The sequence below is a fragment of the Gallus gallus genome, chromosome 8, assembly GCF_016699485.2.
Source record: "Gallus gallus isolate bGalGal1 chromosome 8, bGalGal1.mat.broiler.GRCg7b, whole genome shotgun sequence".
NCBI classification, from domain to species: Eukaryota; Metazoa; Chordata; class Aves; order Galliformes; family Phasianidae; genus Gallus; species Gallus gallus.
The window spans coordinates 23,495,994-23,513,408 of NC_052539.1; the positions used below are offsets into that span (position 1 = coordinate 23,495,994).

At 37.9% G+C, this 17,415-nt stretch overlaps 1 protein-coding gene across 5 annotated transcripts in view; it reads right to left on the reverse strand.

Moving 5' to 3' along the window:
- FAF1 (Fas associated factor 1) overlaps nucleotides 1-17,415 on the reverse strand; it is a 145,110-nt gene that overhangs the window by 7,674 nt on the left and 120,021 nt on the right. For all 5 annotated transcript variants that reach the window (XM_040704871.2, XM_040704872.2, XM_015291225.4 and 2 more), the window contains 3 exons: nucleotides 11,711-11,791; nucleotides 11,171-11,248; nucleotides 7,467-7,682 (listed from right to left, as the gene is read on the reverse strand). In XM_040704871.2, the coding sequence (XP_040560805.1) occupies nucleotides 7,467-7,682; nucleotides 11,171-11,248; nucleotides 11,711-11,791 (375 nt within the window). The remainder of the gene's footprint in view (nucleotides 1-7,466; nucleotides 7,683-11,170; nucleotides 11,249-11,710; nucleotides 11,792-17,415) is intronic.

Consider the following 17,415-nt stretch of genomic DNA (forward strand, 5'->3'; position numbering starts at 1 on the left):
CTTTGAGCAAGCTTTCCAGTCTTAGGAAAGCTGTACAGCTGTCTGAGATACTGTCTACGTAGTGTAACCTGTCAGCAACTGATCATAACTGTTATAAGAAGAGAATTTGCTGCACAGATTATAACCAGTGCAAAAACCTTAATTGCATTACTTGTCTTTTTAGACAGTAAATTAAGAAAAAAATAGCAACTGTATTCATCTTGGTTTTGTAAAACTCTAAGTATAATGATAGTGTAAATAAGCAGTGTAAATAAGAAGCCCAAGCTTGGTGTTGCAGTGTTTCTATAGGAAGGCCTGGACTATTTGGTGCTTTTTAAAAGTCCAACATTATGAATTCATGATTCCACTGAAAATTTTTTTAATTGGCAAAACCACATCACCTTTGTAGAACAAAGCTTAAAAGAACATAAACACTAATCATTCGTACATGCACATGAAAAGAAAAGGTGATACTGATAGTACTAAAATATCACAGAAGTTGCCTTACACATGGAGAGCAAGAAGTCCAGGTTAGTGTTGGTGTCTGAGCTGGAGGAGCTGTCTGCACACACCCCACGCTGCAGCTCTCCCAGTGCCAGCAAATCCCAGCCCGGCATCGGAGAACTCCGCATTCGGGGGGCAGAGGAAGATGCTGTAAAAGCTCTCCTCAGATTTTTTGTTTTTTTGTCCCTTCTGTTTGGTTTGAAATCAATGATCTATTTAGTAATTCTCTGTGTGATTTCTCAGAAAAAAAGAGAAGCTGATGGAATAGCCTGGAACACCTCTTTTCCTGACAAAGGAAAAGCTCCATCACCTTCACACTATTTACTTTCAGTTTTCTTGCTGAGTGTAGAAAAGATTTAAATGGTGGCATTTACAGACCAGAGCATTTGTATGTTAAGCATCCTTTCTGCTGTGCCAAGGAGCAAAACAGTCTGTTCCTCGTGGACACTGCTGCCAACGTGCTTACACCAAACTAACCATTACTCGTGTATTTCATTATTTAAAAGATGTGCCAGCTACAGGGATGGCAGATCCTACCCACAGAAATACTGTAGCTTTCAAAGTAGATATTGATGACGTGCTGAAAAAGCTGTATCTTCTGAAAGCCTGCAAATATATAAACATATTCAGTGCCCTAAATGCACGGCAAGGACTTTGCTTTGCAATTGTAGGTCCCAAAGGGGAATGGATAGGAACGCAGTCACTCACGTGAGAGCGATCCATGACTGGCTTCATATGAACTGAATTATAACTGCATGGAAAAACAATCCAAAAGGATTTTTATCAAGTTCAAAGGATTAAGATGTTCAGATAGCACAATGGTATCTACAGTATAACATTGTGATTGGTAGATAGGTATATAGAATGAAAAGCGCGCCTAAGACTGCTTTGGTGATTTAGTCTGATGTATTACTTATGCAATTACCAAAACAGCAGGAGATCATTAAATTCTCTGGTAAGCAGACACAGCATTCTTAGTATCATAGTACTACAAAGGCTCTTTATTGGTATTTTATCATTACATTTTCTTCCTACGAGGGGAATAAAACCACAGAACTGACATTAAGCACAAATTCTGCAGGAAAAAAAGTAAAAAATGCCTTTGGGCTAGTTTCTGCTGTACCATGGCATATCCAACAGCCAAGCTCTGTAGCTTAACTAAGGCATCTTCCTCTCAACAATAACACTCCTCCCCTGAAATAAATGTTTTGTAAAATGGTGCAGTGCTGAATAAAAGAACACTTCTGGTCAGAGGGATGTGCTTGGATGGAATATATTAATCACGTGGCTGGTATTAGTCAGTGGGTGAACTAATGAGGATGACTCAACTAAGAGCTCACACACAGCACTGAGCATTTGGTTCCCTGGTGAATGCTTACTTTAGTGAGTCTTAAGTAGAACAGCTTATCTGAAATGCACTCCTATTTGCTGAAATTTGTTAAACAATCCCCATAATCAGACAGTCATCATATGAGATCAGAAACTATACTCACCTACAGAACACAATTACTTTTAGAGTAAAGGAACTTATACATCTCCTTTCAGTGACTTCATGTAAGAAGTGATTTTTCTCTTTGGATATTACAGTTCTGCAAACACCAGGTCCAAAGAAGCTGATCAAATCTTTCATTCTTGGAAGAAAACATGGAAATTTTTTCTATACTTACAGAATTGTTTACTACGTATATGGAAATTATATTTGCACAAAAACGGACATTACATTTCAAGGAGCATCTACTCTCTTATATTCTCAAGAACTAAAGTACTGCCATCAACTTCAGCAGGATGAGAATATCAACTACTCCCTTTGTGGGTGCTGGCCCAAAGAATGTGACACTACTCCGTGTGAGCAGCAAACTTATCAAAAACAACAAAGCATAAGGACTGCAAGTGCTTCAGCATTCTGGTTGCAACTATACGTGCTCCAGTCCTCTGGAATTCAGAGTTATCAGTCCAATTGTTCCACTGTTAACAGTCAACAGGAAGAAAGACCAGAAATCATGCCCTTAGAAGAGGCAAGGGAACATGCTAGTCTGGTACAGTCAATTTACTTAGACAAATTCTCAGTGTCTTAACTAAGCTAAACATAACTGCTTGAATAAACAAAATAATATATCCTCAAAGAGAGAAAAGCAAGGGCAGGCAGCATAGACATGACAGTTTTAACTGCCAGGAGGAGGGATGTCTAACTTTGTAAGCACCTGTGGCCTCCTGCAAATTAGATAAAGTTCATAATTACATGCCATTGCCCTGAATAGTTTCAGATTATAGTGCATTAATGCAAACATGCACTATTTTATATAGTAGGAAATACAATTAATATTACTGCTTAAATTATGTGAATCATGTTGCATTTTATTCTTCTGAATTCCTCCTTGTTCAAACTACTTTCCCAGATTATGTGAATGACTAAATACTAGCACTGCTATTAGGTATAACCATGATACTGCATGAACCCTTTCTCCAGCTAAATATTTCTTCATTCTTTCTATCAAGAAGATGTTGAAATTGAGAAGTTGTCCTGGACATGCATTTTTTCACGAACTATTTAATGAGTTTAAACACCACCTAATGAGTTTAAAAGCAGATTATTAGAAGGAATTAGTTTGCACTGGGTGCAATGCAGAACAATTCATGCTAAAAATGGGTTCTAGAATGGACTGAAATACACAAAATTGCTGAACTACCTAGCACAGTCATACAGGGATCATAACTTTACCCTTTGGAGAATATCAGAGGATAGTCATCTGTTCAGATGAGTGCTGGACACTGAAGCTTAACTTACTATCCTGTTGCAGTATTTTCACCGTGGGAGTCACAAAGGATTACTCCCACCAGAACAGCAAAATGAAGAACTGTTTTTTAACAACTTCAACAATTGGTTTTGTCTTACTCTGTATTTCTATACAACATTAAGAATGGTTTGGCACCGAATTTGCTGAACTCCTGATTGTACCTAATTTAAATCGACATGTGACTTAAATTCATTTTCTATGCTTTCAAGGGACACAGATTTTTGTTTCTGTTTATTCAAACCGCTGTTGAAATTGGTTAATTAAAAGGATTTAAAAAATCTTAATACTCTAAACAGAGCAAACTGGTTCTGAATTATTAAGCAACATTTTAAATGCATTTAAATAACCTTAAGTGACTTAACTGACACCTGATCCTAAGCTCCATCTCAGAAAAACAACATGTGAAATACTGTAGAATCTTGGCTTACCAGGGCTTCCAGATACAGTAAATAAAAAGCTTAAGTCTCTAATGCAGTCTGCAAAATGCATTCTCCCAAATACATAACTAATGTTCCACTTCAAGGAGAAATGAGCAAAGAATTTGTACACTGCAGCTTTGATTTTTTAGATGAAATTAGTAAGCTCAGTCTTTATTTGCTAATGAGATGGACTTGTGAGAGCATTCCAGGACCTCACCTTCTGATGCAAATCACAAAACTTCTACAAATGTACCATTAATCCCTATAGCACTCACTTGGGTGAAGTTGTTCAGCGCATTTTAAGAATAGCTTCAACTACATATGGTACATTTCAGCTTTTTTTCTACAGCATGATCGAACGCCCAGTCCACAGGACATTAAAGAGTGACAGGAATACTTCTGCAGATCTCCACAGAAGGAAGTGAGGAACCGTTCATACAGAAGGCCTACAGAGTTCTGGGAGAAGACAGATCCTGCAGAAAGCAGGCTGAGATGACTTGTGAAATTAGTGGTTGGGAAGGCTTTTGAGAGGAAGGGACCTGATAGAAAAACTGAAAGAGAAAGTTGACTGAGCATGCTAATACGCTCAGTGTAAGCTCTTTTCTGTTACAGTTGAATGCATTTTGAAGATTAGAGTGACTGTTAGAAAAAAAAGAACTATAATTCTAAAATCAGCACATAAATTTAAATAGCATATTCATTTACTTCCATAAAGCCTTTGCAGGTGCATTTAAGAATAAGGCAGAGAACTCGTAGTACTGCTTTTTGCTCAGAAAGATGTGCTTGCCAAACATTTTCAAACGTAGAGGAACAAATTACCTGCTGGCTCAGTTCAGTAGTGTGGTATGTTGGTTATGTAGCATACCTTGTTGGTATGGTATGCAGTTCTGTCTTGGTTAAGGTATTGAGAAAGGAGGTGGTTAATATCTAATTTCAGTGCTAGTAGAAAGAACAACATAGTCAGTGACAAAGACCCAATAACAAGTTGCTGCATGTGCTTAAATGCTTTGGAATGTCACTGCTGCTTTAAAAACTACAAGTAGTGTCTAGAAAAGGTTAATCTGTGTATTTACTCGTGTGTAGAAGTTTGTATTTACAGTAGGGTTATGATACCAACTTTAAGTTAGCTAAGGATATCTGTGTAAGCAACTGGAACATAGAACTAAGATCTAATGAATTTTTATTTACCAAAGAAGTAAAAATACTTCAACAACATTGTATCAGGACTGATGGCTTTGAAAAGCATATTTTAAAGAACAGGTAAAAATTCTCCTGACAAGTTTCCCACCAGCAAATGCTGCTTTGATTGAAGATAATCCCCTCATTTAGATAAGTCAGACACTTCTGGGAGTGCGTATGTTATTGTAATATAGATTAGGAGGGAGGAAAGATTATTAACTTGAGACGAATGTTTTCATGTAGCTGCAGTGAAAGCTCCACAAAGTAATTCTGATAACTTCAAAACAATCTTTCTTCTTCCAAAAATGTTACAGTTTAAATACAGAAGGACAATTTAAATGTTATCTTTTTTTTTTCTTTTTTTGAGCACAAGTACTGCAAGTACTCTTTTTTTTTTCCACAGACTTCAATGGATGTCTGTGACACACACAGCAGAAGGGTCTTGTCAACTTACACTGCATTTTTAAGAGGCTGTATGCCACAAAGCCTAAGGTAACAAATGCAGTTAGCATGCTTTCAATGCATTCATCTTTTCTTTTCTTTTTTTAAACAAACAAACAAAACTCTTCTCTTTGTGGGCTAAAACAATTCCAGCTTTCCAAGCCTGTGGAACACGGCAGATGTCATTTATAGTTAGAAACCCCCTGGGGATTACTTTCTATCTGTTAGTTCTGGTGGTCATAATGGCAACCAGATTCATACACTGCCACTGAGTCAAATCAGTATGAATCATTTATGTGACTCCTCAGACACGGCACTATTAAGCTGGAATCATAGCAAAAAGATGACAGGGTCCTGCAACAGACCAACAGCTCTGTAGCCTGCCATAACATTCTTTTTCTGCCTCAGTGTTTTCTCCCTTGTAGTTTCACAGATGTACTGAAAGTATCACCCCATGTTAAATTAGTGGCCTATTTTCTTTTCCATTCCTTTTTTGATCATTCTCATTTGAGCCATCCAATCAATTAAAAGTGACAGGGATGTGATTATATACAGATACAGCCAGGCTAGACAGTGAGGTTTTAAACTGGAAAAATAAAAAATTAGAGTAATGTATTTACAGGTTTTTGTAAAAATAAAATTCTACTACGACAAATGTATTACAAGCAGAGAGCTACAACTTGCAGAATATTTTAAATACACACGAACATTGTTTGGACTGACTGTAAAAGATTCTTCTGTATAAACTGTAAACTGAATGATCTATAATACTGGAAACACAGCTGACTTCTAATCTTTAGTTCCACTGGAAATGACATCACATGCTTAAGGAGTAAAGTTAATTAGTGATTAATGACATTCCCTAAATGCTTCTTCTTAGCCTGACTGATTAAGATTCTCAATATAAGACAAGGTGGAAGAAAAGCTGCAAGTACTACAGTCTTCTATACGGAGTTATGCCAAAAATCTTCAGAAGTCACATCCACTCTCAAGGTCGTAGCTTGTTAATGACATTATTTTCTTCCCCTTTTGGAGTACTCGTATTACTTGAAACAACTTACAGATAGGGTGATAAAGCAATAGGTTGATGTCTTAGAAAACAGTACCATCACCATGCCAGTCAGAGCCCTATTCCTAGTGAACTTCCTCCGCTGGCAGTGATGAGAAAGAAAACGGAAAAACAACTCAGATATTGAGTTCCTTCGATGAAAAATGGCTTTACCAGTTGCCTGGAGATTCCCCCAGCTCAGAGCTGCCCCAACTCATTCGCAGTACTGGGGGTAGTATGGCCAAAACCTGCTGTATTTCACCTATCCCTGCTTGGCTCAGTTTGTAGTCAACTCTGTATCACCCGTTACCTTCACCTTTTATGCAGCACCTCCTCTTACCACTGCAGTCAGACCCACTGACTTTTACCTTTGCTGAAAGGTACTGAATGACCAGATAAAAAGTGAAAGTTAAATTGTAGTAGAGTAATAGGCATATCTTGAGGGAAATCGAGTAACCAGCACATAAATATCCACTGATAAACCAACAGAACTGAATTTGCTTTTGTAAGCAGTATGCAGTATTGACTTTGAAAATCAGTCCCAAACAAGTACATCATCAGAATTTGGAGGTAGGAAGCATAAATGATTACTTAGTTGTATGATGTAACAGGTGGATGAATAATTCATCACAGGGTACTGATTAGCTCAAAGCCACTTATTATCTGACACTGAGCCTTCCTCCTGCTCATGACATAAAATTGCCACAAAATGGCAAAAATAAAATGACCAGAAATACCAGCCTGTGACAGACCGAAGTAGCATCCTACCATTGCTGCTCTTTTCTGTGAAACAGGACGCGGGAGATGCTGGCTCACAGTCAGAGTTTACAGACAGTTTTCACTAAATGTGATCCAAAAATTGTTTGTTTCAGAAACTGAACATTTTTTTAATGTCACTGGAAACAGATTTTGCAAAGCAATTTTGTATGTAATGTGACAGCACTGTTAGGTTAGCATCTGGCTTGCTCACAACCACGGAGCTTGGCAGCACTCTAACTTACACATGCATATCTTTTATCTTCTATCCCATAATGTACCGGTCATCTAAACATGTACAACTCAGAAGCAGTAGTATTATTCCTGGAAGGTATATTTACTCACATCTCTCCTCGGAAAGGTGCCCAGAAGCTTGTATTCCTCCCAAGGATATCCCTTGGAAGCCACAAAATCAAAGACGACCTGCAGCTTGCTGCTGGCCAGGAAACGTCGCTCAAAGAATTCTCCGCTGGGTGTCCGAATACGCAGCTTGCTGACTGACTCAGTGCTTTCCTCTTTTGGTTCTGGAGGCAAAGACTGCTCAAGAGAAAGCCTGATAGCCTGAGGAAAAATAACCATTTAGGTTGTAATGTTAACAACAGATGAAAAGGATAGAAAGCTTTTATGTTTGAATTTTACAGAATTTCAAGATATACCATAGTGTACCAGAGCCATAGTTTTGCTTTATACCTCAATGACAAAATCATTTCTGTTCTTAATAACAGCCCAGCAGACAACTAATAAAAATAAATCCTTTTTTATAACACACATTATTGGGTCTACTGTTAACGCACGGTAGAGATAAGAAGTAATTTAATCATTTGGCAGAAAGCCTTGAAAAATTTGAAAGAGAGTAATTCTCAAGCAGCCAATTGCTTCCTTAACGGGTATGAATTAAAGGTAGTAAAAATAGTTCTTGAAATGCACTTGTTATCAAACTGCCTTCCTCATAAACAGTGATTGACCGTTTGTAGCAAAGACAGGACACTTGGTGGCAGTTCAGAATAAAAAGAAATACATGTGGGAGATTTACTATAAATAAACTAAAACACTGCTAGGCATAATAAAATATATCATGAAGATGTATTAGATATCTATAGTATGTACAAAAGTCAGAGCAGTCAAAGAAGAAAACTGGCAGACAGACATAGGAGCATTAAGACTATAAGACAGCAATTATTATTTGCAGGACAATTATTCCAAGCACAGGTGTGCACATCTTCTGAAACAACATATATGCAACCAGGCAGCACTGTAATGACCAGGAGACATCATGCATCTAAAAATGTCTTCCTGCTGACACTGTGTACGTTGCTGATGTTAAGATTTTAAGGGCAGAAATCAAGTCTGTATTCTTTGCCCTCTGCCCCCAGGACCGACATTAACACTTGATCAGAATTTGGAAAAGAAAGCAAAAATCCAACAATCAAACAGCACCACCACCAAAGATACCTAATATCAGACTGCTGCAGTAGGTGGGTTTGATTTTCAGGGGTACCAAGTGTTGGTGGCCCTCTTGGACAGATACTGATTTTTCTTACAAATCAGATCATACTTAGAAAGCAGTCTTGTTAGCTACCGCCTTGCTTAATGCAGCAGCTGATGAGAATCTCAACGAATACAAAAAGGAGCATAATAATTCCTCCTCCAAAATGCACCTCTCCAAAACGAAGAGGCAGTCAGGCACTGATTCACCCAGATTTTCAAGGAACTCTCACAATACACAGTTGCTATTTGTGCCTTTGAAAATCTCCCCAAGGTCATTTAGTTACAGAAACTGATGGAGGATGATTACATTGAAGAGAAGGGAATGGGCAAGAGCAAGATCATGAAGCCTTTTAAATAGTCTACTTCTTACACACGAATCTCTAAGCAAATTATAGCTCAGTATAAATATTTATACATAGAACTTGAGTTCATTTTTGCTCATCTACTATGAGATTATATTTTAAATAGATTCTATTTTAATTTTCTCTCTCTCCACACTCAACCACCTGCTTACTGTCTTTCTGTTTTGACATTTCCCCACACAGTATAACAACAGATGCTACATTATTTACGGAACCCAATCAATTATATTATAGAAAAATAAACAACAGTAGCTCATTAGAGCTCTTTTCTTTGTGCAAAGAATGCGTTGCTCCCCAAAGTAACCATTCTCCCAGGCTTCAACGTGAAATGGCAGTTTACAATGGATATTCTGTACCAGCAAATCAAATCAGAAAACAATGATGAGATGGATCACATTAATAACTCTTGAATCTGAGCAAGCAATTTCAGTTTTGTTGATAAAAAGATGTTCAGTATGTGAATAGCTCAGTAGTATGATTTTAAATATACGAACTGAACATAAAGGCACTTCTGTAAGTAAACATTGTTGCAGAACAATTCAGTATAAGTAATCTGTATACTTGAAAATGGGAGTGTTAGTAAACATTATTGTTAAAATCCCTTTTGTTCTACTAAGCAAACAGATCTTATTATTTTCATTACTGCAGCCTACATTAAAACAGGGAAGCCCACATCTATTTGATAACAGGGACTAGTTCTGCAGGCTTTATGTAAGAAAACAGTTTTCAGAAGGGCAACGGGTTAGAGAAGGCTCAGGAGCAGATATACTAAAGCAGAGTGAATTATTGTTTCTATGCATACAAAATTACTCAAATGTATAAAACACATTATTTGAATCTGGTTATGGATTTCTCAGTAGTCTGTTACTGCTACAGTACTGTTTTATTTCTAATTGCCATTAACCTCACAGAATGGCAGCCTTTTGATTACTCTTGACAAAATTCTCACAGTCCAGTTCTGTACATTACCCATCCAGTTGAGTTTTATTTTCGATTCTTGGCTTACGTTAACAGGAGCTAAAAAACTCATCAGATACTGTAGGATAATGCAGAAGAAGCGAACTGTGTTTCTACCAAACCACTGAATACGATGGTTTTGTCTGAATCTAGTATTTACAATGCAGAACTGTTTAAAAGGATTTTGAATGCTTAAGTGGTTCAGATTTTCTAATGCAATTATCTTGGTCAAAATATATATGCAAATGCATTGCTTATAAAGTTTGTTTATTGGGTTTATCTCCAGGAATAATAGATGCATTGGTAGCCAACTTTTTTCAGTTGTGTAATGCAATTTTTTCATACATCAGCAAAGTACACAAGACTGAAATGTCAAGTATGTATTTAAGTCTGGGATGGGGGGATGAGGAAGGCAGTAATTTATCAGGATTCTACGAGTTCCAAGGACTTCAACTAAATGGAAAATTAAATGAGAATATAACACCAAATTTCACATCTCCATCAGCAATGGGAGACAGAGCAAAAGAGCTATATAAGCTCCACTAAAAAAAAAATGGAACTCTCATATTTTATATAAATGAATAAATATTCAAAACATATTATATATTTGCGATAATACTGAAACTATGCTCAGGAAATACATATTCAATTGGGATGTTGATACAACTTTGCAGTCATTAGCAAATTCCTCACAAAATCATCAATGCCTGGAAGCCAGAGGACAACACTCGGTCAACTCTGCTTTCAGTCATTTATAAATACATTTCTGTGTATTGAAAATTTTATTCAAAGGTTTCAAAGCCCTTTTCAAATACCAGCTAGCTGTGTTTCATAGCAGTCCTGTAAGGACATCTATTTCAAGATCACTTCACAGAACAGCTGAAAATACTCTAATGACTAGCCTGTTTCACCTCTCCTTTGAAATGTGGTGGGGTTTCAGGGGAAGAAACATGGCTGTAACACAGCCTTTTTTCTTCTCTTTTAAACTATATTATGTATTTGCCAGGAGGCAAAAAAGAGGAAGCCACTAATATAAGTAAATTCATGTACATGGTAACTTATACCTACAGCGTATGCCTATACCGTTTTACATATATATAAGAACTTAATAAAAATACTAATTTGAGGTTCACATTAAAAAGTACACTCTGAATTAAGGTTACAAAGAGTGCTGAATGAAAGCTGTGACCTCCAGAAGCGCCAAGAATCCAGAAAGCAGCTTGAAAAAGTAAAACAGCCCACCTCACGTTCTTCCTCCTGCTCTTTCCGAATCTGTTCCAAACGAAACTGCTCAGCCATTTCTCTCTCTTGTGCTTCCCTCTAATGAACAGAAGCAAACAGTAATCACACATGTGCTCACTTCACCTTCCAGCATTCTGCTTAGTGGTGTCCATTAAGCTATATGAAAGCAAAGAAACTTCTTAACTGTTCTGTTGGAACAGGAATGGTTCATGGATGACTGACATATTTGCATAATATAAAGCCATATGAAGAAAACCTTCATAGTCCTCTTGAAGCTTGTTAATGGAAAGTAATCTCAACTCAACTTCTGTCATCAAGAATTTACCACGTTATTATGATTGTTTACATGTATTTTAAAAGCTCCATTTTGGATTGTCTAAGCATTTCATTGCCACTCAGGGCAATTATGGCTCCTGCAACAAAGGTCTAATCTCAAAGAGCAGAACTGAAGTGAGGGAATCCTTTGCTCCACAGAGATTTCACCACTTGTGAAGAGATTCATGTCCCAACATTCATACTGCCACTCTGCCACACACACACCTTTGCTCTGTCAGCTTCCAGCGATATGCGGTATGCTTCATCCTGCTCCCTTTTCACGTTTTCTCTGGCTTCACGTTCATCCTGGGGAAGAAGAAAAAGAAAATGATAACTAACAGCACACAGCGACAATCAGGACACACATCTTTATGTTCACCAGTATTTTCTACCCTCAATGACTTAATTATAATAAAAAAATATTTGATACCTCACGAGGATGTCAGTCATGCTGCTGACCACTCAGCCTGCCTTGTAGTATGGAAGGACATTGCGTAGTTTAGAGAACAAGGCTGAATTTTAGCCTGCTTTCTGCTCCAACTGACAACAGGCAAACGCTCATCCTTCATGACGATGCCTGCTCCCAGGTCCTTCCTTGGTAAAATTGTCCTTGGAAGGATCTGCCTAGGGTCATGGCTATTAAACATCACCCAGAGACCTCAATTCATACTGAATACAACAATGGGAAAGTAACAAGCTCTGCCCTGAAGTGTCTCAAACACATAGAGGCAGGCAGACAAGAAACGTGAGGTTAGTATGCCAGCAAACCCAGCCAAGTATCTTATTAGCAAACACAGCACAAATAGTAAGAGATCATGAAAAATATGCCAGTGACAAACCGAGGCATCATCCATATAGAGGAAAATCAAGATGCAGATATCCCTGAAAGCTGGAATAACTGCACCAGGGTGATATCTGACAAAGCAAAGCATACAATCCATATCTCTGTCCTCTGCTGCTGCAGCCAGAGACAGAGTGTGCTGCTCTGTGCTTACTCTTCTTACATCCTATAATCCTCCCAAAGCCCTGCAGAGGCTGCAGTGTTTCCTGCAAAAATCAGTAAGGTAAAATTGCTGGTGGGCTCAGTGTTGTCACCCAGAGTTAGCAGCAACACAGCACTTACACTGGGGCTTCAAAGAAACGAAAACCTACCACTCACTCCTCTTTGAAACATTATGGTAATCTTTCCATTCATCTGAACGGATTGTTCCACAGAAAGGAATCATTTTCCAATCAACGTAATCAATTTGTTCCCAGAAACTTCACTACTTGGCAAACTGAAAGATCAGATGCAATTGTTGCAACTACAAGCTCTTTCTTTTTGCCAAAGATTGCTAGCCATATACCATATAGTTACTTCAGTTTACCAAAAACAAACAAACAAAAGGAAAACAACCCACCCTCCGATTGATGAGAAATTGCGTACTGACTTTTATTCTGCATAATAGAAACTGCCCAGAAAACTCAAGAAGTTACTTGAGATGAGCATGGGCTTCATTTACCTACAAGGATCTTCTCTGAGTAATTTTTGAAATCAGTTTAAATTACATAATCTGGATGGCGCCTTCCAAACTGATGCTATAGATTCTGCCATAAGAATATAAATACTAATTCCTGACATTAAAAACTACACATTTGTTTCCTCCCTACTCATCATAGTCATCATCATCCTAAAACTGGATTGTGGAAAAGATGCCAGGAATGTGAAGAATTGCTATGCATGACTGCCCTGTCCTCATAACAATACGTAAGCCACATCTAAAAGTAAATGACTGTGCCACCAATCTTTACATTACACGGAAACAATACTGTTCTTACTGAAACACATCTCAGAAATACATCTGCAGGTAGAATAAACAGCACTGGAATTCCAACTCCCAGAGGAGAAAAGCAGATGTAATCAGTCATATGGAATGCAGTTCTGTGCGACTTTTGTGTTTTGTTGACACCAACCCCACTCTACAGCAACAGCCACAGCTACAGTGATCACAGTGAGTGTATTCTCTGATTCAGAATTACACTTTGGAGGAATTTTAAACATTAGATGCTGCTGTTCTTTTTGTAGTCCAGTTCGTTATTTTAGTCTCTTTCTCTATAGAAAGCACACAAGTGTAAGGATGACTCACGGTTACCAGAAAACAACAGCAACAGAGCTACACTCATAGGTGGAAGAAAACCAGAAGTTACTGAAACCCTATGAGGATCACACTACAGCACACAGGATTGTATATTCTCCTCAAGAAAGCAGACAGCAGGAATAGAGACTATTCAGTGATTGGTGTCAAACGTTACAGAGATATTGAAAGATTTCTATGGGCAAAGATACCACAAAAACAAAGAGACTGCTCATCAAGATGACAACGTATGACCCAAGCATTCACAAAGAAGGTGAACGAAAGGTCTCTGCCTTCCCATTTTGACTATGCACTGGTAAGGGTGGATGTTCATTCAGTTGAAAGCTGATATCCTCAATAAAGAGAATATGAATTTTTCCACAGAATGTATTTTTTAGCTATTAATTTATCTGTTATAATGCACATTAGAGATGTTAAATCACAACAAAAAAATGGCAAATACCCATTCATGAGAGGGTTAAAATGGACCAGAGAAAATATTCTTGAGTAATATCCACAGCAACAAGAGTAAGAAAAAACTTAGATAAGAAGAAATATAGGATAACACTCTCCAATAATTATTCCTTATTCATTTTCTGAAGTCACCTCTAAAGCACTATCAGCAGGCATTGTCAGATGCAGGAGGATGGAAAAGCTGGACTTCTGATTGCATTTAGGACAGCAACATCCCCTTCTCCTGCTGCTTACACAGGGAAAAAATACACAGGGATAAAAAAAGAGAAGTCAGCTTTTTGGATGGGATATTTTGCTGGATATGTCAACCTTGGAAGAGCTGAGCTTTTTGTTGTTGTTGCTTGTAGGTAGGATTTAATGACTTAACCCCAGGTGTTAATTTTGCCCCTGATGGGTTTCAAGGGAGATGTGCTACACTTTATTACCCATTGCATTTTAGGATGAGTTTTATTGTGAAGTAAAGCCAGATGAAACAACTTGAGAAGATCAGCACGAGCAGAAGACATTTATCGGAGCATCAATGAATAAATGGATGTCACAAAAGACAAAACAAAAAAGCTTATTCACAAATGCTGAATGTTCATCTGAAAGGTGGCTCATCTCACTGAACCACTCCTGAAATTAAAAACTGTGAGTGCTTTAGGCTATTCATGGGAGCGTTAAGGAGAAACACCCCTTTGTCCAAACAAACCAGTTTAATAAAAGCATTAATTTGACTCAGTGGAGATGACAGACTTGCACATTGTGTAACTTAAACATACATGATGGGGAATACGTAGAAGAAAAAAGTGTACACAAAGCGCATGAGCCATATGGGGATGACAGAAACAAAGCAGAGGAAAGTTTCTGTGGCGGCAGAACCAGAGGTGGGGAGGCAGAATCCTGTCTGTTTGTATCAGCCCAATCCCAGATACTGATTTTTGTAATTTACCTCGAGTGACAAGAATGAAAACAAAAACAAAACCTTGTAGAAACAGACCTGCAGTTACTTTCTATGAGAAATCATCCAGATGGCCTTGTGGATGCCTACAGATGCGGGTTGTGTTGCAGGGAAAGCTGAGGTTTACTAAGAGAAGCAAAGCTAATATGCTGTGATTGCAGCCAGCAGCATGCACAGCTGAAAATCAATCTTAACTATAGATATTTTCATTTCATTTTCTTTATTTTCACTGTCATTACTTTGCATTTCGTTCAAATTCAGAATGGTTTGTAAACTCTTGAAGGCAGCAAATGTACCTGCTGGTGTCCTGGTACAGCACACAACAGGAATCCAACTGCTGGAGCTTTGGGGTGCTATCATGTTACAAATACAAAGTTGGAAAATTTATTCAAATAAATTTTGATTACTGTAGTTTAATTAGTTATAACTAGTAATCATTTGTAAATGTGCTAATTGGATTTTCAAGAGGTTATATCACAATCTTTGTTAGATGCCTGTCATCACCATTATCTTCTGGTGCTTTGGAATTTAATGAATTTCATGTATTTATTCTCATAGCCTCCTGTTGTGTGAATACCATGATATATATGAAACAGCTAGATGGGATAGAAAATATTAAGGGTATTAAAATGCCTAATTTCTAATGATTTTAATTCAATTCCTAAACAGAAATTGCAGAGGTCCTGCATTGTAGATGGAAGCATTTAGGCCATACTCTAACTGGAGAGCACAACTACAGGAAAGGAGTGGAAAAAAGCAACTGATCTGAAGCAGGAAAAGACCATCGAATTGCAGTGTAGGAGAACATTCACAAGGGCTGCTCCTTTTGAGTTTCTTTGTGGCTGTGAGATATAATTTTTAAAGAGGAACGAAAAAAAGCTGTTGGAAGCCAGAACTGCTATATCATCATCACAGAAAAAAAATAACTAAGGAAATCTCCGATATTTGACAGCAGAGAAGCAGAAATGGAAGACATGGTGATATGAAGCTCCCTACTGCAAAGTTATAAAAATAACACGTGGCCAGCAAATCCCTGCCTGGTACAGACAGTTCTCAGATAGCCACACCAGCAATATCTCTACAAATAGCCGCAGCAGTGAAAAGGTGAACTGATGCACGTTGCTATTTTGGAGTGGCTTTTTTCCATTTACATATTTTTTAAATCTCTATCCAGACATTAATTAGGAAAGACATACACTTTTCTCTTGCTGCAGCACCTTGGAAGAAGGAAACGTCATCTCAGATCAGACAGCAAAGATTCAGACTTTGCAGGTCTCCGTTCCTCTACAGTTTATCTTCAAGTAGACCATTTACATCCATTTTTCCAGTTTAAAAATTCTTAAATATCTCTTTTGCAGAGTGTGCCAGCTGCCATGGTCTAAAGCAAATTGAGGCTCTTATTCGGATTTGTAAAAGTAAAATTTTTCAAGCAATTGTAGGTATTTAAGTTCCACCTTGAAGTCTAATTGGAGAGCAGGAGTGCTAGTGTTGCGTAACTACAATAAATACGATGAGAGACCTACTGTTACTTAGAAGCGGACAAGTTGGACCAGCTGTGTAACAGTCAATGCTTTTACAGTAATAAATGTTGACAGCAAAAATAAAAAGAATGCATTACTGAGACATCATCAAATGAGCCTTGTCATTACATGGAAACTCCACCCTGTATAAGCTTGTCAAAAAGTGTTACTGTAATCCTTTGAGAAGCCTCCTCCTCAGGCAACAGAGAAAAATGCTTAGGATCAGCCCAGAACAGGTGTGTTGTACTGTAATGCCAGTGTTTAATCACAGATCTCTTCACATTAATCTCACAAAGGAACTAACTTGGATCTATGTGGGCCCATCATGCAATGCTGAGATGATTATTTAACTATCAAATTAGAGCAAGCAAGCAAACAGAATGTTTGCAAATGGACTTTCCAGGGCGTACAATATTTTACAATTATAATTTTTCTTGTCAAAGTCCAGCAGCAGGTACTGACACTTAAGAGGAACTGATACCATGCACTCCTTTCAAAGTCAGCCCCTGATAAATATCAATTCACACCCTGATCAACATTGGCAGAGGCCAGTTCTCTGCTTTGACACACTCTCTCACTAACAGTAGAAACTCCTTAGTGGCATTTATTTCCTCTTTGAAAAATTCCCCAACCCTGCTGCCCAAACAGTGGTTAATGTATAAACATTTGCAGTGTGGGCCAGAGGAGTAGGCATGGTTAGGAAAGGAAAGTATTTCTATTAGATGTATAAAATCGTTTGTGCAGCCTATTATACCACTTGGAGTCTGAAACTCATAGAACTATTTCCCTGGGAGTTTGTAAACCATTGTTACTTTATATTAAGTGCATCTATTAACTTCTCAGAATAATCTCGCATATGTAGCCTGAGGCTGGATCAGTAGA